General features: G+C 34.7%; 1 protein-coding gene across 1 annotated transcript in view; it reads right to left on the bottom strand.

Annotated features, from left to right (window-relative positions):
• The window catches only part of CUNH9orf84 (chromosome unknown C9orf84 homolog), a 55,628-nt gene that overhangs the window by 5,118 nt on the left and 23,603 nt on the right, over window positions 1–26,907 (bottom strand). Inside the window, exons 9-24 of the mRNA XM_026061571.1 lie at window positions 25,378–25,501; window positions 24,447–24,541; window positions 23,230–23,472; window positions 21,552–22,007; window positions 18,066–18,188; window positions 15,897–16,073; window positions 13,584–13,691; window positions 11,605–11,792; window positions 8,811–8,883; window positions 7,292–7,361; window positions 6,617–6,801; window positions 5,988–6,093; window positions 4,034–4,145; window positions 2,893–3,014; window positions 2,447–2,540; window positions 1,196–1,327 (exon numbers count right to left, since the gene is read on the bottom strand). Coding sequence (XP_025917356.1) covers window positions 1,196–1,327; window positions 2,447–2,540; window positions 2,893–3,014; window positions 4,034–4,145; window positions 5,988–6,093; window positions 6,617–6,801; window positions 7,292–7,361; window positions 8,811–8,883; window positions 11,605–11,792; window positions 13,584–13,691; window positions 15,897–16,073; window positions 18,066–18,188; window positions 21,552–22,007; window positions 23,230–23,472; window positions 24,447–24,541; window positions 25,378–25,501 — 2,408 coding nt within the window. The remainder of the gene's footprint in view (window positions 1–1,195; window positions 1,328–2,446; window positions 2,541–2,892; window positions 3,015–4,033; window positions 4,146–5,987; window positions 6,094–6,616; window positions 6,802–7,291; window positions 7,362–8,810; window positions 8,884–11,604; window positions 11,793–13,583; window positions 13,692–15,896; window positions 16,074–18,065; window positions 18,189–21,551; window positions 22,008–23,229; window positions 23,473–24,446; window positions 24,542–25,377; window positions 25,502–26,907) is intronic.

Consider the following 26,907-nt stretch of genomic DNA (forward strand, 5'->3'; position numbering starts at 1 on the left):
TGCCACATGGAAACATGGTTTGGGGGGGGAGGTTGCTACAAATACAACATAGTATCACTCTTGCAAAGAGTAACTTTTGCACAGTAGGTTGGTAAAAAGGAAGCACAGTCAAGAGACATTTCTATAATTAAGGATGAAACCAGCGAACCATGTAAACTTGATTTCAAAATGCATTCCCAGATTTACTGAATTCTCATGCTTATTGTCCATTTAAGAGAATTATTTAAGATAAACTGAGAAAGCTGTTTTTGTCTTACAAAACAGTTAGATTTTAAAACAGCTATGCGACAGGTGCCAAATACAGTACCAGGGCAGGTTGAATGTCACATGGAGGCCGCCAAGTTGAGAGCTGTAGCATTTAAGAATGGCAGCTTCCAGTTCCTGACTTCCATAGAGCTCTACACTCAACAGAAGCCAGGATCCAGTGCCTTGAACAGAGACAAGATACAACCAATTACTCTGAGTTTTTACCAGTATCCTTAACCTTTGACTTGGAAAAGCTATAATCCGATACCCCACACCTGACAGGTGGTGCCAAAACCTGCTTTAAAGTATTTCCAAGTTTTGCAAAAGCTAGAAAGGATCTTGGCTTTACAAGAGTTCAAACTTTTCATGCAAATATGCTTAAAATGCCTAAATCCACACATCTAATTTGAAAATATTAATATGCAAATTAAAGCACATCATATATTTAACTTGTGATTGACTGACCTGTTCCATCATTTATTGTGAATATCTAACATCAACTATGATACCAGAAGTTAGGGAAGTTCATCCTATTTTGTGCTAAAGCAAGTTTGTAATCAAGTCCACTGGCTTCAGTAATGGATGAATCTGTCTTCCTGCCCAAGGAAGCCACTCAACTTTTACAATTTGGACAGTTTTTCAGATTTAGTGTCTAGAACTAAACAACTGTATGCATTAGCCTACAGATGTGGAAGATAAACTTCTCTATTGGTTAACTGCGAAAGCACAGTCAGAGTCCAAGCTGCACCTAATTTTGCTGGCTGAATTGACTAGCTGGTGGATAACTGAAACATTATTCATGTATTTTTACATTATGTTTATTTTTATATTATACTTGTATTTTAAAGCACAAACAATGTGAAAAAAACAGAAAACAAAAAAGCAGCCAGAACTTTGAGTCTTAGCAACAGGAAAAAGACAGTGTAATTTAAAAGAAAGATAAGCAAACCTCAGATGGCAAGATGGAAAGCCAGGACTTGTCCAACCACTCATGAGGATTGATATTAGATGCTATCAAAATGTTGTCAGCAATTTGACGAATTAACAGTGCTGTTTCTTCAGTCCCTGGCAAAAGAACCACCTAGAATCGATACACAGTATTTCTGATTAGCATTTATACTAAGGAGTAAAACTCCAAATGTCTTAATTGGCTACAGGAGGTAACAAATAGGAAAGCTTAAAGTTGGCCCTGAACGCAACAGCTAGTAATGCAGAGTCACTAAAGCTGATCCATGCATGTCACATGGTAGAAATCCAACCTCTGACCAGTAGTCTGGCTCCAAATGACACTCCTTATTTATGAAAATCTTATGTAGTTGAAGTTAGTTCCACCTATAGCCCTTCATATGTGATCAAGTTCACGGATATAACATCAGTTCCTAACAAAACAGATAAATATGAGATGCCTAAAACAGAACATGTTTAAAGAAATTATGTTACTTAAAAATCTGGAGACATAAGTAATTTTCAAATGAACTGTCAGCTACACTGCTGTGTACATGGACTGAGAAAAGCTTTGTCTTCTCTCTAAAATTCATTTAACCAGACAATTTTGAAATAAATTTTAATATGCAAATAAATAAAAAAATCACTTATAAAAGATGTCATGTCATGCAAAAGAAGCAAGTTACAGACATCAACTTTGTGAGCCAGATGAAATCTTTTCCCCATTTTTTAATGTCTATTGTTCTAGATATTGGATTTTTTATTTCTAAAGAAAAAAATAAAATAGATATTTTATCATGGTACTTAAAAACATGCAAACTAGCTGATATAGTAGAGAAAACAAACACTGTACTTTCTTCTGCTAAATTAATAGCATACTGTTAATCTGAAAAGACTTAAATTTAAGACATAAGGAGAATTAACAAACACTAATCATTTATAAAATTAAAGGGACAATATAATTTCTTAACTTCTAGTGGTAAAAACACTGTTTTCAACTACTACTGAACGTGATTCAGCTTGTACTATAGGCAATCAGAGTCTTTTCACTGACTTCAGTAGTATCAAATTAAACTCCTCTATTATATATATATGTGTATATATATACACACGTATGTATACAGAGAGAGTTATGTTAATAAAGTTGAGCTATTTCATGTTTTTGATGTAGAATGCACACATTATTAAACATTTTAGAAATATCACACAGTAAAGATTAAAATGGACTTGTAAACAGACTGTTAAAAAAAATTACCTTTACTTCGAAGTCTTCTGACCTCTGTGCAAATTGAACCAAAGTGGCATAAATTAAGACAAGGTGCAGCACAGTAGCTCCCCTGAGACTGTACCTATAAAATATTTTCATTGGACCACTAATATTAAATACAAACATGTAATAATTCAAAAACACTTTCTACATGTTTTAATAAATACGTTTCATCAATTTAGAATACTAACTACAGTGCCTTCAACAACAATATCTGTGAAAGGAGAACTAGAATACAGTTAAGCAACTGAGCAGTGAAGGATGCATTGTGAGGAAGAATATGAAGTCAGCCTTCAGTGAAAAGAAGTCTGGCCTGACGCAAAAGGACTGAGAAGACAAAATAAAGAATGTTATCTTGTTCTAGTATGCGGCTACCTTTAGTGATAGGTTTGTTTTAAAATATCAAGATAGCAAAATTATCTCTTTTAACTTACTCTGAAGTCAGTCTTTCTCTGGAATAGAAGACAATCCAACAGCAGGTATACTGGAGCGATAATGCCATCAGCTTCATTATTACATTATTACAGGATTTCTCATAATTTAGTTCATCTATATTCTAACAAAAAATTAATATAAAAAGTAAAAACTAAACAAGTATATTTCCATAGCTGTTGCAACATTTTAATGTGCATCATTGTATTATACAGAAGTGAGAAAAAGCATTACAGGTATTAAGACACATCTGGAAGTCAGGAAAACTAAGCTTTATTCCCAGCTTATTTGTATGACCTTTAAAAACTGATTGACTGTTTCATGCCTCTGTTTCCCTTCTGTAAAACTGAGGTACTACTTACAAACTTTTCATGGTGTTCTAAGATTTCTGAGAATATTAACAATGCAAAATACTGTTACAAGCCTCCAAGGCATTTTCTTAACCTACATAAATCATACTATAGCTGTACTGAATTGACGAAGGACAACACTGCTAAATGCTACCACATGAGAATGTTCATCTGTATTGTGCTTGCAGAAGTAATGATGTTATTCTTGATATATCTTTCAGGATTAGTTACGCTATCTCTAAAGTCATCTGTCTCACTACATAACAGATTAATAGAATTTAAGTATTATGCAATCTCAACTAGACATGGTCTTGTTTTGCATTTTATAAACCATTTTAAACTATTGTTTAAACTGCTACTTATTACAAAAACTAAGATAAACTATTCTCTAGACTTATTTAGATAACTTTCTGAATCAGGAGAAATTAACAGGTACACCAGTGGGATTATGCAGCCTCACTGATATACTTGATTGGTTATTACCATATTCCTGTATATAACCCTATTTGCAAGTTTGGAAATGCTTTAACAATATTCAGTACAATTCAATTGGAGTTCAAATGTGATATTTCTGAGAAGAAATGTACGTACAGACAGGAGAGCATTTTAAACTAGTCAAACTGGCACAGACACACTTTTGGAGATCATGAACTTGGAAATAACTCGCATCATGACATAATGCACGCATTCCATATAATTAAGAGGAACAAAAGATATGTTAGGAGGATGAAGAGATGACTTGGAAGTGACATAACACAGTGTAGAATTTGGACATACTAGTTTCATTTTGTACCTGCAAAAAGATAGCAGTACATTCATCTATTGTTAAAACAACATATCGATCTGTACTTCCAAAGAGCCATAACGAGTAACTACAGCTTCTTTCAACAAAGGTAATGTTGTACCTGTAGAAGTCAAATCTTGTTACTAAATCTCAATTAGGTAAAACAATGACATTTTCTTAAAGCAAATGAATAACATGCAACTCTTAATAAAATTTAAAAAATTGTACAGTGTTTACTGTGCCTTAAGCTCTTTCAAATACCCAAGTTCACTTTAAGCTGAGACACATTCAAATAATAAACATCAATATGGTAGTGACTTAATGAAATATTACAAGATTGATTCAATTAAATTGCTAACTGAACTGAGTATTACCTTGATACACAGCCAGTGAGTGCACAAAAAATTATGATGTACTATGGAAGCTAATATAAAAAAATAAATCAAGAAAAGATACCTATGCTGAAGTTTATGGAGTAACAATTAAAATCTCCTTAACATCTCTTGGAGTAATTAAAGGTATATTGTGTTTCTTTTGAAAGTGAAAACACTTTTAGCAATAGTATCTCTTGATGGTCAGCCCTTCTTTTCTATTTAAAACTGTATCTCTTTTCTTCATGATTGTGCGGCACAGGGAAAAAGAACTGAGTGAAAGTTTCCTATCTGCCATTTGCATGATCCTAAGTTTTTCTGAGCAAAGCCTGCTTTTACTGGCTGTGCTAGCAGAAGACTCACTTAATGAACATCATTTGCATATGGTTTTAGGGGAATTTTGACTGATGAAGGGGAAGTAGAGAACAGAGAACAGTCACACACTCAATCTCCAGGAAATACAAGAGACCTAAACTTGAATCTGCCAGCAGTAAGTCTCATAGAAACTTGATAGATAGTGTATCCAGAAAATAATAAAAAAGTGAATTATAAGTTTCTCTGAAACTACATAGCTCTTTGCTTCCCTATTTAACTATTTCATCAGTGCTAAGAGGTCTAGTGAAAAAGAACTGCAAAGCATCCCTGACTGTTTAACTTACGGCCAGGCTGAACAATGAATTTGAGTAGCTCAGTCTTTAAAAGAGCATGTCAAATTAAATGTGCAAATTTTAAGTATTAAACTTCTAAATGTGTTTAGTGTACTGAACTGTAATTAGAAACAGCTCAAAAATGGCTTCACAGCTGACTGCAGGATACAGTGAATGTCCATACGGGCAAGTCTCTTCAGCAATCTGGTGAAATCAACCATTTATATCTCTGACACTAGGTTTGGAAGACTAAACTGCTACATCCTCTATTTCTTCTTTTCTTTTTTCTTTCATAATAAAAGGTACTTTTAATAGGTGTTTACTGTTGAGAAAGCAAAATGCAAGAGAATTATGTCAAAGGAAATAATGCACACATGCAACAATTTTTGAACATGGAGTTTTTTGTGAAAGTTGAAGGGTTATTCAAGATTAAGTTAATATTAAATCTGAATTTCACGTATAAAGTAGTTCTTGTTTTTAACTTATCCTTTCCTGAAATCCATGTAGGATCAGAAAATGAGACTGTTTTAGTTTGTACTTTTTTAGCAGAGCACTGATTGCTAAAATAAAAAAAAAGAAGAAGAAGAATTAAAAACAAACTAATAATACAAACTCTTTGAAGCAAAGGAAGCATTCAAACAAAAATGTTTTGTGTCCAAATCGTTATTTTCAGGAAAAGGTAGATAATTTAAAAAGTTGTTTTGATTAAAAGTGCCAGCTCATCATTAAAATTAACAAATTGGCTAATTTTGCTCTGGTGGACATTTCTGTGAACCTACAGAATTAAGCTATCAACTTCAGTACAAAAATTATCTTGTTGTCTCTTGCAATGTTAATATTATAATTGCAGTAATGTGTAGATACCTTATAGCCAAATAGATGATGCATGTCCTGGAAAATGGAAAACAAATAGTCAATAAAATTAAATAGGTCATTTTCACTCACTTGGTTTCCAAAAGCTGAAGGATATCTGGCACGTTAACAAGTCCTTCAGATGTCAGAAATACATAAGGAATCTGCACCTCCAGAAGAAAGGAATCACAGTGATCCCCTAAAACATTTTGTATACGTAAGGTAATAGTTTCATAAGTAGAAAATTAAAAATATATTTTTAAAGCTATATCCATTTTATTATGGATATATCTTTTAAAAATGCAGCTGCTTATTCAACCCTATAAAAATGCATCCATTTTATGCTTTCTATGAATAAGACTCTTCTGAATCCTTTTCAGACTAAGATGTAACTTCTGTTCCTTCAGATTTGCAGCAACAAGCCCCTATAGTGAGGCATGGATACAGCTTGCATCAACTGTAAACAACCTACAAAAGTCTTTTGTAAGAGATCACCAACCTTTACTACTACATCCCAGCCAAAATAAAGAACAGCACCTTCCTATCTTGCTGTACAGTTGAAGAGATACACCAGTTCTGTTTGCTTAGCTTTAGCCTTCAGAATTTATTACCATTCTCTTCCACAGGTGCATGAATTAACTATTTTAGACAATACAAAATGCTTTGCTTTCAGATGCCAGACCAACTGTTTATGTATTATTACAATACTGGAGAGCACTTACCCATTAGTATTGTTTCAGGGAGGGTGGTTTTAAAAGTCATGTAAGTAATATTCAGATTTTTGCACAGATTTTTCCAGCAAGAGTTCTCAGAATAATCATATTCCATCACTAATGAGAAGTGTGTCCAAGGGAAGTCTGCTCCAATATGCTGATTATGTACAATAACACAGGAATATCTACTGAAGCTTAAAAAAAAAAACAAAAAAAAAATTTAAGAAACCTATGTTCATGTATAATCACTGCCAGAAAAAAATCAACATATTTTTACTTTGAAGTGACATTGTTTAAAGCCTATTTACAAAAGAGAAGGTATCCTTCCTGAATTTAAAAACTGTAATTTCCTTTTTCACTTTCCCTTCCCACTCCAATTATCTACCTAAAATATTCCTATTTTCCTGCAATTTCATAATCCGGAATTATCACAATCCTATAGCCTTTTTTCCTCATTGAGGAGTCTTTCTAAAACATTTAGGACTGATAGCAGTGGAAGCTCCTGTCAGCCCTATACCTAAGCATTTTACTTGAGTTTGGCCAAACTTCTCACCTTTCAGAATGGAGTTCTAGCTCCATATTCTGAAATTTTTACTCTAGACTGGGCACTTGCATGGAAATGAACAGAAGTTTCACTAAAGTTAGCTTCAGGCTACATCCTTAAAAATCAGCAATTTAACTTACTTGCTTATGATATCTTTACAACCTAAAAAAGCTCCTTTTTTCTCAGTATTCAAATCCATGGCTTTTAAACCTGCATAAAAAGAATTAAAGCCTTAATCAAATAAATGAGTTTCTGCTGGCATAAATCAATGCACAGCAATAAGCAATAAATGTGGAACAACACAGACTATTTAAATTCTATGAATTACACTGTCTGTCTTGAGAAAGTCCTACATAATTTCAGTTTGTATTGCACTGGCAAGTATAATGATTTGGAGACTTCCATTTTTGAGCCCAAGGAAGAAGTAAGGCTAAACTAGTTTGTACTCAAGTAATACTTCTGAGCAACTTTAAATGAGAAATCGAAGACTAGTGCAAAACAAAGCATTTTTTGCCCCTTAAAGTTAATCTTTTAAATTCCTTTACACTGCCTGTATAATTCAAGTTACAAAAATATGACTGGAAGATGCAGCTAATAAGGGATATTTGAGTAATACAAATGCCTCTCTTCAAAAGTTTAGTTAGTTGGATTGATCTGTGTTTGTAACCAAGTCTTAAAATGTTAAAACAATCCAAATAATTTTCACTAGATGTTATTGTAATTATTGAAAACATTGACAAGACGCCTCTTCCTTTCAAAACATTCTAAAAGACAGGATTTCTATCTTTTAAGAGCACAGGAAATTTAACCTTATTTTGAAAGGAAAAGAACAATACAACATATGACATTGTTGATACGGCTCAATCAAGCAGGACCTATAAAAATGGGTTTAAAAAAAAATATGAAGGAAAGAGTCAGTAGGCTTCCCTAGGCATAAGTACAGGCTCAAGTAACAATCTTACTGAAACGTTTGTTTTGCCAGCTGAATCTCTGATGATGAAAAACCTTGTACAAAAATTATTCATAGGTAAAATGATCAACTGGTCTAAGTGTTGGTTGGGTTAGTGGGCCTGGGAAACAGGAAACTTTTTTGAGTTTAGTAGACCGGTACAGCTTATGCTTACACATTCAGCAAATTAACAAACAAGGTCAGCAATAGATGGCTAAGGGAAGTCATGACATGCACCTACTACTCAATTAGGGTTTTATGTTAGGAAGCTTAGTTAAGACTTCCGAATTTGCCTTGGATTGCTGTTACGAAGCATATAAGGAAGAAAAATTATGACCACTGCTTGGCCAAAAAAAGGGACAACCGACTGAGAGAACTGATGCAATCATAATTAGGCAAAGGACTGCCCACACCTCTGTGTGTTCTGTTAAACAAATCTTTGACTTGACAGATGAGCTATCATTGCTCTTCCAGGGGAAGACATCATACCAGAACTCTTAATCAGGGGAAACTAAAATGACAAGAAAGAAAAAAAGGAAGATGGAAGAGTCAGGAGACAGAAAACAGTTAGAAAAGTATATAGAAAGGTGTCTGAGGAAGAGAAAAAGAAGTGACACACGCAAAAAACATGTAAGCAGGAATGTAGTGAAACACAGAATGAAAACCACTTTCCTCATCTTTCAAGAATAGATGCAAAAAACATCATTTACCTTCCACTGTAGATAAACTGTGAATGAGGGCAGCTTTTTCTCTATCAGAGTCCATTCTTGTTATGATTAGTATCTGAAAGAAGGCAAGTAAAAGAAAATGTAAAAATTGTACTTTCAGTCTGCATACATCCTTCTTCCTCCTTTGCACAGAAAATACAAGACTGACGTAGCAGAGAGCAAAAATGTAAACTTCAGAATTTTCCAGAAGAATGATAAGTGTATGTGCATATTATTACAAGAGTTGGAGAAATGATACTACAAAAGACCTCAGTACCAGAATTCAAGAACAAAGCTGTTCTGGAAGAAATCTTAAACCTGAACATTTAATTCAAAGTAAAACACTATTTAAAGATATTTTCTAAAGACATTTACCACATTATTAATGTCACACTAGAGAGATTACTGTTGCCATAGAGTGATTATGGGAAAGGGTGAGATTTTCAGACCAATATGATACCCTTATTGAGGCAAAACTTAAACTGAAGACATCAGAAAGTTAGCCTGCAAGATGGCGATGAAGTGGAGGGAGGTACTAGATGTACTGCTGAACTAATTGGCAAGATTTTCCAGACTGTAAATGGAATGCACTGAATTGCACTTAGTGTACTGCTAAAGATAGTTTATCTCTGTGACTCATTTAATACTTCTGCTGAAGATGAAAACTTTGAAAAGAATTACAATCTACCAAATTGCAGATACTTTTTAAAAGAATTGCTATTGGAGAAAGGGATTACCTTGTCCAACAATTCAAATGACACAAACTGAACTTGTGCTGTATTATCACACTATGTAAAGAAGCATATGTACACACAGAGGACTTACACCATACCTTCTGTTTCAGACAGGATGAGATTTGAATCATTTATGCGATTTTATAGGCCCTTTTCATAGTACATGCCATGGACTAGATGTTTAAGAAGGGACATGGCATTTCTAACTCTAAGACTTACAAGCCCAAGAAAATTATTTATGTAAATGTTAACACTATGCAAGACCTTGTCATAGAAGAACTCCTGGGTATCAGTCTGTGTGATAAGCTTTAAGTAGGCATCTATTTCCATATGTTACACAGAACAGACACCGGGCAAATCATTTCAAAGCAGAAGTTTTGAACAGGCTGCATTTTAAAATGCTGACCTGCTCTTTCATGTACCATCCAACATTGTACTTATTACATCTGGTTGTGAGCTAGATAGTATTTTAGTGATATTCTCTTTCTACATAATCACGAGTACAAATGATAAGGAAATAAAAAGTAAAGCCCAGAAGCTTATTTCAAATATGTTTATTCTATTCTGTTAGCAACTTTTTGCTTGCAAGGCAACTTCCCATTATAATCCTGCATCAATGCAAATTTTGGCTAATAAAAGTATAACCAGATTATCATATTTCACATCACATTAACCGATGTTGATGTGATGTGATAGAACAGGAAATGGCTTATGTAATGCAACTTTTACTTCTCATTAAAACAGGAATATTCCTTCTGTCTATTCTGGGTCATTGAATTCTGTCTCTGAATATAAGTGAATAGTACACAGTCTTAAAATTGTGAATAAAATTACATATACTCTTAGATTGCATAAGTACACATGTATGACCGTGTTTAAGTCATGCAAGCCATACAAAACTGAGGAGAGTTATATGCTTTTAAAAATCAAATCTAGTGGAGTTCAGAAGCAAAAGAAAATTATCACTGGGCTGAGATGCAGACAGTAAAGTTGTCCTATGTACCCTAGTACAGCATAAACCCTAGTATCAGAAAGCAAAATGTGTTACTCTCTTAAGGTGAAGAAAATAATGCCAAAGGCAGCTTAGAGGGGGTACTGAAAGGCTGACACCAAAAACAACCGACAACATTTTCTTTGGTTGCTTCATCTTCATTTTAATTTCTGAAATGGTGTACAGTAAGCTCTTCTATTTTTCTTTTCAGGAAAATTATATCAAAATGTGTCCAGAGCTCTTAGTGCAATTCTTTTAACAGAAATTAAAGAAGAAGAAAGCTCCAGAAATGGAGTATGGAAAGGAATTATAATATATGAAAGTAAAATGTTTTGTCTGAGTGTTCAGCAGCATAAATTCTATTGCAAACAGCACATTCAGGAAAATATATATTTCCCCTGTTTTCATTATGTGATAAATATTCTATAAGTAAAATAATAAACAAGCTGCCAAGGTAAATAGTGTTTTGTACTGCACTGTATCACCTAAAATATTCATATATCCCGAAAAAAAATGTATCTCTGGATAACTTGAATTTCCTTGATAACTCTATCTTCTATGTAACTATCTTTTATGGGTATTTGCCTTTTATGTAATGGCAGGAAACTGGCCTGATACAGAGGTCAAGCAGAGGTGTCTAGGTGACAAAATGCATACATTCCACTGTGTGTGCACAAGTACACAATCCTGACTTGCCTTTTGATTTCTTTGCACCAGAAGAAGATTTGAGGCCTTCAAACAGGAAGTTATAATTTTCAAAAAGTGATGTGGTACAGTATACTTAATGAACTAAAAACACCTGCAATAATATAAGACCCTTGCAATGTTAAAACCATATGTAGGTTATTTCACTCTTGCAGCAAAGGAGATTCAGTGAAACATAAATCTGCGTTGCTCCTAATAGAGGTCCTAAACTTTATGTTACCCAAATTTAACAAAGAGTGTGAATTAGAAAGCTAATTATAAGACTGCCTTCCATAAACTAACCCTTGTTGAAAGAAATTGGTTTGATAATTATTGCTATAGTTTGGCACAATTTTGTTTGCTTAGAAAATGTATTTATATTGTTAACCTTAACACTGCATTCCTCTCTATTACTTTGCATGCAATTTAGCATTTGACACTGAAGTGCTGTTATTTTGGGATTGGTTTCATGCTTTTTCTGGCTGCTGTACTGTACAATCTTCAACTGCCTCCAAATTTTGTCCAAACAGGATTCTAAGATGTTTTTATAGATATCCTTCGCCTTGGACAAATATCCTGTTAAAAAAGCAACAAAAAAAAGTAATTGTAGTGACAAAAGATATTTGCCATGGTTTGTATCTAATCTACATTTCAAGCTAAAGTTTACATGAAGGTAACTCACACAGAAAAGCTGAAAATTTAATGACTAACCAGTATGGAAGAACATTACTATTAATCAGGTACGGAAGTGGCCTTTAGAAAATTGCTGTATCTCCTGCAATATCTGCTGTATGATTCCACCCAGAATCATAGAACATCACATTCTAGAGCTGCACATACCAGAATTGTACTCTTATATTGAACTAGCCTATACCTAGACTACTAAATTAGCTTATGCTAAATTGCAACTTTGTTTATATTCCCCACTCTCCAAAACTTTACTTCACCTGTGGCTTTCACCAGTTTGTTCATACTATCACAACTATTTCTCAGCAGACAGATATCCCTGAGTGATGTGTTTTGTGTATAAACAGAAAACAATGCCTGGGATATTTGAAATGTATAAACAAAATACATTTCTAAAATATACACGTGCTGAATGTTAGCATAACCTCACAACATAAGAGGACTAAAGGGTATCTCACTATTTGTTTACTCAGTATCTGGCTCAATTTTTAAAAATTTTCTCAGATTATTTTTAGTTGTGCAAAGCTTCCTGCTGCAGATGTTGCTGGGATTTGGAAGGACAGGTGCTGTGTAATCAAGAAATAGCATGTAGGAGTGCTTTGGCTAAAACATGATCACTAGCTGAGGAGAAGAAACTTTGTCTCCCTGTCATCCTGCTAGTTTGTTAAAAGTAATCTCAGAAAAAAATTCTGCTGAGAATTCTACTTTCATATTCATTTTACATTTTTCTTCCCACTCTTTTATTGCTAGAAATATTTAAGTGAATACAAAATCTTCTCCCCCCTCTCCTCCCAGTTCAGTTTACTACGGTTATTTTCCATTTTAAGTCAGTTTTAAAGAAACATCCTCCTTCAAGGGATAATTCAGAGAGACTAATGTTAGGTGCTCTGAACTGCCATCTAGTGTGCCTCTCCTTCCATATACACAGACGGAGTCTAACTTTCTCAGGGCATTCATAAAAGCTGACTTTATACCCTTATGAATCTATTCTGATACATCTATGTGAAAATTCATAATACATAGCTATGCAAATTTGACAAGCATAGTATAAAATTAGGTGCTAAAAACTGTCATATCAGATTGTCAAATGTGATTAACATAATAGCAGAAAGCTGAAAAAAGCTTCTGTGTGAGCTCAATGATAAGAATTAAACTCTAACTTCAAAACCCCCACCCCCAAGATAAGTTAAATAATATTTTATATTTTGCTTAAAATGCTCTCAGCTCCAAGTACTTCATCTCCAAGTAGTCTATGAATATTTTTAGGTAGAAATTGTTCCACACACTCAGGGGGTGGATTGTAAAAACAACGAGGACCTGTCATTTTTGCATGATTCTCAGTTTCCAGACAGAGATTCCAACATAAATTTGTCTTCTGAAAGACAGCGAGAAAACACATTATGTATGTGGATGAAGTTCCCACGAATGTTTCTTAGGCAGAGGGAGTAAAAACATAAATAGTGAAGTGAGCACACCCACTACCAACATACAATCTGTAGTGAATTCACATCTAAGATGGAAGAGAAAAAGGGAAGCAAAGGGGTCTGGAAAACATATTGAAGCTATGTTGGAAGTTTACTGATGACAAATAACCACAGCTTAAAAACATGAAGGAATGACTGCAGAATACACACCAAGCATTGGGATTCTGGGTAGTATTTTTCACTTTTAAAAACAAACCTAATGCTGTGTCCAAGCCACATGTTAAAAGAAGGTCTCGAACGGTCACCAACAGATGCACCAGAGCAGCATGTCTGAACAGCATGGTCTCTTTCTCATCTATTTTACCTTTAAAAATAGAAGACACAGGTGTGGTCTGTATAAAATTTCAAAAATTATGCTATACGTATGTAAGCATCTTAAAAGATCTTGATATTTCAGAATTTTAGTTAAACACAATTAAGCAGATAGGAAGGCTGGATGTGATGGTGATGGCAAGTGACTATGAAATGGCAGAACCTTTCCCTTGTCATCTGACTCAGAGCAAGCAACACACAGGGAGGTGTTTTTGAAAGATGTGGAGAGATACACCGTGTATGCTGGAGGAGTGGATAATAGTTCCCATAGGTCTGCCAGTAAATCCCCACTGACACATGGATTCCAGTAAGAGAAACTTCAAATATGCATGGAAATGGATAAATTACCTGTCCTTTAGGCCCTCTGTACAAGCCCAACTGTTCATGTTACTATTTCCTCACCTAACAAGGCAAATCACTAAAATTTTCAATGACACCACAATTCCATCTAACCAGTTTTCCAACCATTTCAGAACTCTTCCCAAGAAACCAAAATGACAGATTATTTGCTAGCTAATAAGCAATTTTAAAACAATGGTAACCTCATATGGAACTTTTCATTAAAATTTAAACTATAAATTTTAAACCTACATTCTTTATAGGAAGTGGTTTCGATCCAGCTAGTCTTCACATATAGCATTCCTATTGTCCTACAATGATCCAGGTCTTAACTTATGATATCACCTTTCCCACACCTAATTAATGTTTCCTGATGAGAATCTTAATCATCTTTGAGAAGGTAGATTTGGAGGATGTCTTAGATCCACTGAGTAAATCAAACAATTTATGGAATACAGGGTATTCTGTATCCATTCTGAATAAACCTGCAAGGATCTTACTGAACAGTGAGGAAATACTAGTCTGAAGAAGGAAGGCATTTTGGGGAACTACAACCATGAGGTGGTGCCACTCATTATCTTAAGAAAGGAAAGATGTGAATGCTACAGACTAAGTGGACTTAAGAAAAGAAAGTAGATTTCAGGATACTAAAAAAATATATGGGAAGATAAATGACTAGAGCTGATTAAGGAATTAGTCAGAGATGCACTATTACACAGAGAAATGTTAGCTAACTCTGAACAAATCCTTTTGTGTACTGTGATTAATATAGCTTTTAGTTCAAAAAGACAAGTGAAGCACTTAGGAAGGAAAAATCAAACTTTTAAGTACAAATTTGGAAGAATTAGAGAGAAACAGACAAAGACCTTGACACTGTGTTGTACCAAAACAAAAGAAGTGATTGTTCCTCTGTATCAGTGACGGTGCTAAAGCTGAAGGACTGTGTCCAATTCTTGTCACTGCTCGCCATAAATATTTAAAAAACAAGTGCAGAATACAGAACATTTAGAATGAAAACAACAAGACAGTAAGAAAACATATTTTATGAAAAAAGACTGGAGAACTTGGTGATATTTAGTGTAAAAGAAAAGACCAGCAGAGGTATAATAGTCTTCTAATACATCATAACTACGCTGTGAAACAATTGTTTTCTATGTTCATTGGGGAAGTAAGAATGAAAAAAAACAGTGTACTTTGAAGTAAAGAGGAATTAGATTGGATACAACACAGGTATTTAAAAACAGGAAAGTTTGTGGACTCTTCTGTATATTTATACAAATATTCATTAGGAATGGACTGGGTATGTTAGCATCTCCCTCATCTCTACGTTTCTATGAATCCTCCAGAAAGAAAATTCTTCTTTTCATCTATAAGGTTTGCATAGGCCAGATGATAGGAGAGAAATGAAGTTGGAAAGAAACTAAATGAATGATATTCTCCTCTTTTCTAACCTGGCCTAGCATTTTTCATTTATTTTCCCTGTAATCATGCAGACACGACAAAAAATAGCTATTAAACAGGAAGAAATAACAAAAACACATGCAGACCTTTTGTTTTAAATTCTAGCATAAAAAAATATTTAAACATTGTTTGATGTATGAGCAACATTTCTTAAGCATACCTAAAACATCCTTAGAAACTCAATTAGAACACTTTTTTGTAATATTTACGTTAATAAATGTAATACTAAGGAAACAAATTATTTTGGAAATAAAAGAGCTAATCAATTACTGTATCCCCATATGACAAACTGCTGAAAGCCTATCATTAATTTATCAAACATTGTGAATCATTTGTCACCAGGTAAACCTGTATTAGTATTGCAGAAGAAAAACATCCAGATTTTCTACAAACGTACCTTCTTTAAAGTGATCACTTATCACTTTCTCCTGCTGTTTTAGGAAAAACCTTGTGTGGTCAAATTTAATGTTGATAAAGCTCCAGTTTACAGCTGCAAGTATGCCCAGATGTGTCAAATCTTTTAGAATGGGTGCAGCAGCAGCTTCCAAGAGACAGTATGCTTGGCATTGGCTTTCTGGATAACACAACAAAGAAAACATTGCAATAGAGTCTGGATTCACATACTACTATTGGACAAGAATATATTACTGAACAAAAAAGGCCTAGCAAATTGCAAGGAGCACCATCTTCTTTGCGAAAGCTATAACTTAAACAGAAAAAAAGATGCTCACAGGGAGCCTCCTGCGTCACAGAATTAAGTCACTCCTCAAAACATACAGCTGTCTTATTCTATTCTATGTCTATTTCATAAAGTGACTAAACTCCATCTTTAAAAGTTACGATTTTCTACCCTTGAAACTCCCACTAAGACTGTACTATTACTTCTTCGTTTTACAACCTTCTTCTATTTTGTAGTCTAAACTTATTCTTAGTCCATTTGACATCCATTTATTACTATAACTTTGACTTCAACAGCCCTTCTCCTTCACTGATATTTAACTTCTAATGTCTTTGTTTAGCAAGGCTAAGCCAGCCAAGCTCTTAGTCTCATCATTCTTTCATGCTAGCAGTTCTTAATAGCTTCTGAGTGGGTATTTTGTAATTCCTTCTAAATTACAATTGAGTTTCTTGCTATCAGAATCCATGACAACAAAGTGACAGAGCTGCTTAATGCTGAATGAGTAGAAAGGGATGTTCTTTTCCGCAGGGAAATAGGTCAGACTCCTCAGTACCAACTTTTTAATGTACTCACCATTATAGCTTAGTTCATCATATCAACAAGATCAGAACTCTGTGATTCTTCATTTTCAATGATTTACTACTTTTTTTAAAAATACATCCAACTTACCTATACAGTCATCCAATTTGACTAGCAGCTGACTTCACTTAGTCATTGCACTATTTCCTAAGAACAATTAATTAGCTCATATTTTTAAGCATTCTAAAAAAAAGGTGTATATCATTATATCCAGGTTTTCATCCTTTCTGGAATTCGGTCAGATGCTATAGTATTATGGAAGCATTCTTGTATTAATGTATCATTTTCTTTTCAAAGCATACTTCCAGTCATGTATCTTTACAGTTCTATTGTTAAGAAAAACGCCTGTGTGAATCTTTCTAACCTCTGTTTTGTCTATAGATTGTTTTCGAGAAAGATTTCTTTCCTTCATGTGCAAGGCTATGATGGATCCTTCATTTCAAGGATTGTTATAGGACATTCAAGCCCATTAAATATTATCTTTGCAAAATGATAGTTTTGTTTTGACTGCTGAAAGGCTTTAAATTTTTTTTTCAGTTGCATTAAAGGAGCCTTGTTCCCAAAATTGTAGAAACAACCATTAAAAAGTAAGTTTACAGCCATGATGTGATACTTCATAAACCCATTTCACAATTGGAAACAGATGAAAATACTGCTCATGTCTTTTACTGGCTCTGTGAAGGAGACTTTCCTTAAGCAAATGGGTAATGTGAATGTATTTCCATGCAAAACCAATCTATACCAGGCCTAAAACTTTCTTGTACTGGCTGTGCTTACATTAGGGCTGTAAAATACCATGGATGAACACCTTCTAGGTACTTCTCCACCATTTCTACTGCCCAGCAATGCAAAATTTATTATTCTGAGTGCATATTTCTTGATATAATGCCTTGAAAAGTAAAACAGCAAGAGTTCATTGGGTAATGTTCAATAACCTACTGAATAAAGTCATATTGGATTGTTACTGTTCTAAAGACATTTCCTACCAAAATCTCTGTTATTCTCCTTCCATCTCCAATTCTCTCATTTAGGCTGCCAGAAAAAAAATGCAGATTAATAATTTGGAGGGACAGATCGGCATGAAAAGGTGACTTAGTTTGGGCATAAGTCAAAAGGCAGTACTTTTCAGTCTGTGTATGATCTGTATCAAAATAAATACCCACCTATTTTGAAGGTTTCCAGTCATAAGCAACAGACACTAAGCCTAACAATTTCCACATTTGTTTTGTGTGAGTGGATATGATTTAATATAAAATTCTATTATACTGCAACGCTATCTAAGATAAAAGTTTTGGATATGCTGTATACCTGATGCTTGAATACTGACTGTGATGTTTTCATTTTCCTGCTCTGTTTTTTCTGTTGTTACAGTCTTGCAAACAGAACTGTCCTCTTTGTGAACATGCAAATGCTCTTCTTCAAGCTGCAGTACTAAATCATTAAATCACAGGTGAACATTTATATAGAAGTATCACAAGACCAGCTCAATTAATAAGAAAACCGTTTCACATATGACTGCATGAAAATAACTTTTCAAATGAAGTAGTTTCAATGGCACACATTACAATTTTTTTCATGAACTTCTTTACTGTCCTCATGTGCCTGTATACTCTGGAAAGAGCACCATAATTCAGGGAGTAGGTGATGTTTCCCAAGAAGTCAGGTGCTGTCAGCCACCTCTTTCTTTGGCCAAAGGTACAGAGCCAGGAAAAGGAGATGTTAAGGAGCTGTTACTGTGGCTCTGCAGTATAGCTCTAGAGTGAAGCTCAGATGACTATATATAGAGAAAACATGCACAAGAGCAAGTAAGCTGCTGCTAACTATAACGAGCTCAGTTAAACTAAGAAAAATATATCAGTGGTATGGGTAGAGAATGTTAGATACCATGAGTGACCCAGAATGAACATGGAAGCTGCAAATGTCAGAAAAAAGAAGGAAATTGCATATTGAAAAGAACCTGTTTTCACTTCTTACAGCTATCTTTTGCAACTCTCTAGTATCTCAACAGCTTGCTCCCGTCTTCCTTATAAATATGTATTCACCAGCTACAGCTTCTTCCCGCAAAGATGCCTTTGGCAGCTCTACCTCTTTATTTCTGAGAGGGGTTGTGGCTGGATAGGTAGCTCCAAAACATTACTGATTATTTTTAGCTATGAACTCCAGTTTCCTCAGTAAACAAACTGATAGAAGAAAAACATAAACTCAACACTTTTTTAGATTAAGTTAAAAAACCTTCCTGCTTTTGAAAAGCTATACAGGGTTCAAAATTGGGTCAATAAATTATTTTTACTACACTACTCCCTTATATTTTCTAAACTAAATATTATACAGAATGACATCTTTAAAAAATAAGCTAAAAAAACCCCAGCCCTAGAAACAGTATTGTCATTTCTTTTCTTCAACTAATTTTAGAAACACCCTTAATAAGAAATACTAATTCTTACAAAGAATATAAAATAATTTACATGATTTCTACATCACTGTGCTAAGAGCTATACATTTGAATGGGTTCTCTATATACCAGACATCACTGATCTGCAGTAATGGGGTGTACCTGTAAACATATATCTTTTTATACTACATTTAACTTGCTTAAACCTCTGCAAGCCTATTTGCCTTTTATTTCTAAATGAAACATAGTTTGCCTTTTAACACAGTCATGGTTTTCTTTTTAGGAGATGCAGTTCTGCTCAGAGTTCACTAGAGGGTAACATAAGACTTCAGTTCAGATATCTTGATCTTTAAAAAGCAGGATTGTTGCTTTCTGAAGCCATGAAAGTTTTTTCATGTCTACGAGCATTAGTAACAGATGAATTTTACCCAGAAATAATCTGTTACGTAAGATTACATAAGCACATAGTTAAACAGATAACCTAATTATTACTGAAAATTTTTATGTAACAAATTCTTTTTATGCTGGGGCATATATCTCAAACAGAAAAAAGTTATTGTCAAAAATTCTGCTACACGAGGTCCAAGCCATGCCAAGTTTTCTTTTTAATACAACTTTACCACGGAGAGTGAATCTAGAAATGTGACATTGTCTCCCAATATTTTCTGTTACTTTATTTTTATTATATTTTGTTATACTTAATATACTTATATATATACATACATAGATATAGACACACATATATATACTTGATATGCTTATACTTTTGCCATACTTGTGTATACATGTGTATACTTCTGTAAAAATATACTATTATGACCTGGATGAAGGGACAGAGTGCACCCTCAGCAGGTTTGCAGATGATACCAAACTGGGAGGAGTGGCTGATACACCAGAGGGCTGTGCTGCCATTCAGAGAGACCTGGACAGGCTGGAGAGGTGGGCAGAGAGGAACCTCCTGAAGTTCAACAAAGGCAAGTGCAGGGGCCTACACCTGGGGAGGAATAACCGCATGCACCAGTACAGGCTGGGGGTTGACCTGCTGGGAAGCAGCTCTGCCGAGAAGGACCTGGGAGTGCTGGGGGACAACAAGTTGACCACAAGCCAGCAATGTGTCCTTGAGGCAAAGGAGGCCAAAGGTGTCCTGAGCTGCAGGAGGAAGAGCGTTGCCAGCAAGTGGAGGGAGGTGATCCTTCCCTCTACTCCACCCTGCTGAGGCCACACCTGGAGTACCAAGTCTGATTCTGGGTTCCCCCATATGAGAGAGATGGAGCTACTGGAGCAAGTCCAGCAAAGGGCTACTACAATGATCAGGGTACTGGAGCATGTCTTCTGTGAGGAAAGGCTGAGAGAGCTGGGCCTGTTCCGCTTGGGCAAGACTGAGGGGGGGAAAACTTACCAACGCATTTAAATACCTGAAGGGAGGATTAAAGAGAAATGGGCCAGACTCTTCTCAGTGGTGCCCAGTGACAGGATGAAAAGCAACAGGCACAAACTGAAACACAGGAAGCTCTGCCTGAACATAAGGAAGCACTTTTTACTGTGAAGGTGACTGAGCACTGGAGCAGGTTGCCCAGAAAGGCCGTGTGTGGCTTCTCCCTCCTCAGAGATACTGAAAATCATCTGGACACTGTCCTTGACAACCTGCTCTGGATGACCCTGCTTGAGCAGGGTGGTTGGACTAGCTGATCTCCAGAGGTCCCTTCCAACTTCAACCATTCTATGATTCTGTGAATACATCTTTTATTTTAACAAATATTCTTCTATTAAGAATATTCTTCTTAAAAATCTTCTGCTTCTTTTTCCTCACTCTTATTTTCTATACCTGCAATGCTCAACCTGAGAAGCCTGGCCTTACTTCATAAGCATTGCTATCAACGATACTAGGCCTGCAAACAACATTCTGTTTTAACACCTGTTTTGCCCCATTGTTTGATGGCGTTTTCACCATGATAAAAGGCTAAAACAGTTCTTTTCAGAGAAGAAACGTAACCTTTGGTCACTCTCTAGGCTATGCTGGTTCCACAATGCTAAGAGTAAATAGCAATTGGTAACTACTGTTTTTCTATGAAAGTCAGGAGACCTGATTCAGAACATGTGACCAGAACAGATCTTCTAGAGTAACAAAGTACCATTTAGAGTTGCTTTTCAGAAGACGACTAAACCCATATGCATATTTTATTAAAACAGACAAGCAAACTAACTAAAATATCTAGGAAAAAAACTAAAGGTATGATCCTTAAATGAAAATTTGGCCACAAAAAAGACTGTAAAAATTTTACCATTGCCTCCAAGAACTTTTACTCCTGTGATTCTCTTAGCATGAACTAGTATCAATTTTAATTGGTGTAAGAGAACAGAATTCAAACTGGAATTATGCCATAATAAACTGGTTCACATACCCTTTTCAGGACTATCTATGTCATTTTTTTTCTCTCTTTGGGTGAACGTATGCTTAGATCTCAGCATGATAAAGTTGCTCAGAAGATCCGAATCATCATCATACCATGTTGCAGCTAGGGCAACTGATGATGGCTTTTGGTTCCTGGGTAAATCGTCTTGTTCGAAAGATACATCTTTATAGCTGACTGATTCAAGTGATTTGAAGATTTTCTTTTCTTGGTTTAAGAAATAAATAGGTTCTTCTACCTTACTCATTTGTATACTTTCTCCAGTAAGCTCTTCTATGGATGTATTTGCACTGCGTATTTTGACAGAAGATGCAGCACTCACATGCAGGGAAAAGTGCTTCCTTTTAATCTCAGGTGACATGTAAAGATCAGTTATTTTGTCCAACTGATGTTTTTCAGCAGAAAGCAATTCCTGGTTTGCCATGGAATTCTTTTCCTCAAGCCACCCTAAAAGATAAAATTTGATTTCTGCATTGCAACATGGATTTTTTCCTTCTTGGTTGGAGTATACTATTTTGGATTGATTATAGAGAAAATATTTTTTTATTTCTTCTTTCTGCCTTCCCAGATTGTTAGAACCTACTTTTAGAACATTTGTGCTGATTCTTCCCATTTCAAAATCTACAATGCTGAGAAAAAAGAAGGCCACACGACTGTTTTGAAAAATTTTCACCACCTGCTTGATATATATTGGTGTTATCTTCCTAAGAACGGGCAAGCAAGGAGTTTGATTAGGAAGAAAGGTTAAATGCTTAACAGAAGCATTATTAGAGGAAAAAAAAAGAAATAAGGCATACGATTACTGCCTTCTAAAAATGTGCTTTACTGGAACTGTAACGTTTTGTGCTGCTGCTGCATATCCATGTTATCTATGTATACATGTATCTAAACACTTTGCAATATGTAAATAGCAGTTAAGTGGCAATGTTCTTCCATGAGAACAGCACCTATCTGTAGCACAGTATGCTACAGTTCTGATACTGCAATCTGTCAGGCCTTGGTGTTCTACAGACATGATTCGTGCATTGCAGCCAGGCTGCAGTTATTCTAATAAAATTTAAACAACCTTTTAGTATGTTCTGTTGAAGCTTGATAATAAGTATGCATTGTGGCCCATCAGAAATTTTGAAGTGGTTCAAATCTTTTAAACCATAACCAGAATAAAAAAAAATTCTGAATAACATCATAAAATAAAGAATCTTCACTGTAGCATATTCTTGCCACTGGCCTTTGAGCAGGTAAGACAACACGAATGTCTGCTTTATCAAAATATTCAGTGTTGTAGTGTGATCCATTAACAAGAACAATATGTAATTTGAATATGTAATTACTGTTCATTAAGAACTCTTCCTGAATGAGACTATTTTGTTAATAAATACGGCTGCTGGAAACTACTTTTTTGCGTCTGTTGTCATAGTAACAGAAAGGATACGTTTGTATGTAGTTAAATACAGGATTTTGTCCTTTTAATTTGCTCTAACTTTCCAAAAGTGGATCTTAACATAGTAGTGTTTCTACTTTATATTGCTATAATACATTTTATTCTTGAGAATAAGACCTTCATACCTACCTTGCAGGAAGTATGTGATTGTCACTGTGCAATTTTCTGTTGAAGTACCTATCCTTGCCTTTTTATCACTAAAACTTTTTGAAAAAAAAAAATACTTACATTCTAGCTGATATGATGTAAACAGGGAGAATGTTTCTACTTCTGTAGGAAGAAAACTATTTGTACTACTAGAATCTAGACTTAATTGCTCTAAAGTCTCTAAGGAAACTGGACTTAATCCTAAATGAAGCCACCAGTCCACTTCCAGTGAGCTAAGCATTGGTGTTTCTATGTCAACAGATAGTAGTTCTTTCAGTTCTGTAAGTGAACGATGCTGACAAGTAAGTTTAACAGTCTGACGCTCTGAAGAAAGAGAAATCAATAAATAATATTAATATTTGAGAAACATGAAAACAGAATGTCATTTTGAAAATGAAAGTCTCCAAGTACTTGTGACCTACCTACATATATCCCTTGGTCATACTTTTATTAGCAACTCAGTGTCCATTAATGGACTTAAGTGCAAAGCAGCTAGCATTATTAGAGCAAGTGTGCTTTTTTCTTATTGAGTGTGTCTCTGTGTTAGAATTTTTCAGCTCTATTAATGTATAGTGGCATTTCTCAGGTTACAAATGGGTTTACCTGTCAAAACTACAAGCACTTACACGAGACTACCATACATTTTACACATTACAATCCATTTATACATTTTCAACTATAAACAAATTTACAAATGAATTGGACAACATAACAGGTCATTTATTCAATCCTGAGACTTGTAAAACAAAGGGAAATAACATGAAATGAAAGAAAGTGGTGATGAGTATTCTGATGCTGTCAGAAACCACCCATGGCTTATTTTGTTTTTATATAATTTGTTTTTTAACAGGTATTCTGATGTTGTCAACATATAACTTGTTTTCCGATAACAGTACTTTTCTATAGAAGCTGTTTGAAAAAATATTTAAGGATAAATAGCTAACAGAAAAGGTTTAACTTCAACAGATCTCATTACTAAATTTCAATTACCACACTTGTTAAAAAAAAAGTTAGTGGTAGTGAACTGGACATTTTCATAATGAAATAAATCCCTTACATCATTCAAATTATCTCCATGGAAGGATACATGATAGACTAATTTCTTTGTTGCCATATACATAATTTTATACCTACACTAAAAAAAATCAGATAATCCAAACTTTGGGGGGTTATTCCAGTTGGATAAACTTCAAGAGCTGAAGAGAAGATATGTTCAGTAACATATCACTATCTTTTTCACTATATCACCTCCATGTATGTGGAAGTCTTCAACATTGATTAGAAAATCTATACCTTACCTTTAAGCAAAAGAGATTTCACATCATCCTGGTACTTCTCTGACTGCCATACCAAACATTCTAAGTATTCTCTAGATGGCTCTGTAATAAAAATACTAAGAAGAACATAAAAACAAGACTTGGAGGAATTAAGTTTAACAGCATTATCTGTTGAATTTCAAAACCAATTGATTCATACAAAATTACTTTGTAAAATGTCTGCTTTCTCCCCAAACTTCTCATTTATTCATTCACTCATTCATTCATCCATTCATGAAAAGTTTTCTTGTGCATATATAGGGTTACTTCATGCAAGACCACTGTGAGCAGAAAGGGTTAAGAGGAATCACAAAGGTTGTGCATGTATCTCATGAATTAAAACAGTACTGAAAAATAATTTTCTGTAGATTGTGGTTCCCTCCCCCAAAAGATATTTAAATCCTTCCTGCCTATGGCAACAGAACAAAGGCTAGTCTCACAAACAAGATGAGAAAGAAAGGGTGAAGCAATCCTACTTCTGTGCCAGTGAGAAAAGGCTTAAATTTCATTGTTGTTTGCATTTGTCCAGAACTTGGACAATACATTTGCACTGCATCTCTTCTGGAGATTTTGTAGGTGATGCTGCTCCACAAATACTTATTGTTGCCTCCTCCAAAAGTGAAACTGGATTTTCAGGCTATTAAGCCTCCCAGGAGAAAAAGAGTTCTACAACAGAAGGCTGGGTTTCTTTTTCAAATTCCCTGAAAGAAGGTCACAGATATGGATTGTGCCCTCCGTGAGCAAAATACAGAGGACGCAACCTCTCTTTAAAACACTTCCTTTCTTTAAGGCAAAACACAAAGTAAATACAAATGTCTAAAAGAAAATGACCACCAACTAACAGAATAACGTTATTTTGCACTAATTTAAGAGTATTTTGTGATAGTATTTATTCCTACAAAGTTTTCATTACCTGTTAGCAGAAAGAGGTTCCTCTTGGAGTCCTGTATCCAGAAAATTCAACTGAGACCTTTGCTGTCTGCAAGGAGGACTTAAAGGTACTTCCATTTCCTTGTTCGGATATGCAGCACATTTAGCTAGAAATTGCATAAAATCCACCCAAACCAAAAAACTGTGTTATTATTCACAAAGCTACATGTGATGAAATGTATATATTTATGAATTTTATTACACTTAGTGAAGCTTTGTATTAACACATAAAATATATTCATAAGACAATTCATTATTTAAGCAGTAAAAATCAGAGTGACATACTTCACATTTTAATTTCCAGACAGTTATGGGGAAAATAATGTATAGGTCACATTTCTTCACTGACTCTGTAATGTAATTCTGGCTACATACTTTTCCCACATACGGTGATTATTATGATTAAATCATCAAATATTAAGGATAAGGTTTTGGTATTAAGTGTTGATCACTGGTGGCCTTCGTAGGTACACATAAATGAAACTACTTAGATGAGAGAGATATCTCACGCAGTTTTGTGGTGGCCTGTAACATTACAAATACGGATGAATGGACCCAGGAAATCCAGAAATAGAAACCTCAGGATTTTAAGGACACAATTACTCTCTTGAGTAGAATTAATATTCATTGGAATTTCAGGGATGAAATTAATTCTAATATCTCATTTTTAAAACAGTACACATACAAGTCAGATGTTAAAAAATTCCATGGAAGTCACTTTTCACATGTCTTTCTTGTTAAATAAAGGTAGACATTTTAATATATTATTTCTTTTTATTAAAATCTTGTACATAATTTGCATCTTTGTTGATTTTTGACGTCGTTTCTTAAAAACTGGTGGTTTATGTGATTGCCCTGGCATTCATCTCTCTGACATTCTTCTAATAATTTTTCTAGTCAAATTGGACCAGAGAGTAGAGATCAGAAAAAAATCCAGTTCTTATATGTTCTGTGAAAACCAGCAGCCAGAAAAATCAGAAGTAAATCAGCGCCTCCATAAAGAAAAAAAAAAATTATAACAAATTTCATATTCATTCCAAAAGGCAGCAAGCAGCTGCAATCACCACATGCACATTTTTTCACCAACAGGCACACAGCTGGCTCTGAATCAGCCATCTGCCCAGCTGCTTACAGCTGCTACTTGTCCAGCCTAAAAAGTTAGAAGATAGGGGAGGAAGGAGATAGGACAGTGGTAGGAAGATGTAGTGTGTACAGTACACATTGAAAAAAATAAGTGTAAGTGTTCATACAAGAAAGAAACAGTCTTCCAACCAATATAATTTCTCTCCCATTTACTTAGAAATAAGAAAGACTTATCAGTGGTTGAACTTCACCTTCACAGACTGTTTCTTGTGGCGAGAAACTAAATGAACACTTTTCTCCCCAAAGTACAAGGATTCGTTCTTACGACAACAAATTTCCTGACATATTTAAAAAGAACAATCATTTTTCTTTGAGCAATAATGTTTGTATTCTTCTCTTTGAGTTATTTTGCCTTTGAGACGCGAACATT

This window comes from Apteryx rowi, unplaced genomic scaffold (genome assembly GCF_003343035.1).
Source record: "Apteryx rowi isolate R43461 unplaced genomic scaffold, aptRow1 scaffold_182, whole genome shotgun sequence".
Classification (NCBI taxonomy): domain Eukaryota; kingdom Metazoa; phylum Chordata; class Aves; order Apterygiformes; family Apterygidae; genus Apteryx; species Apteryx rowi.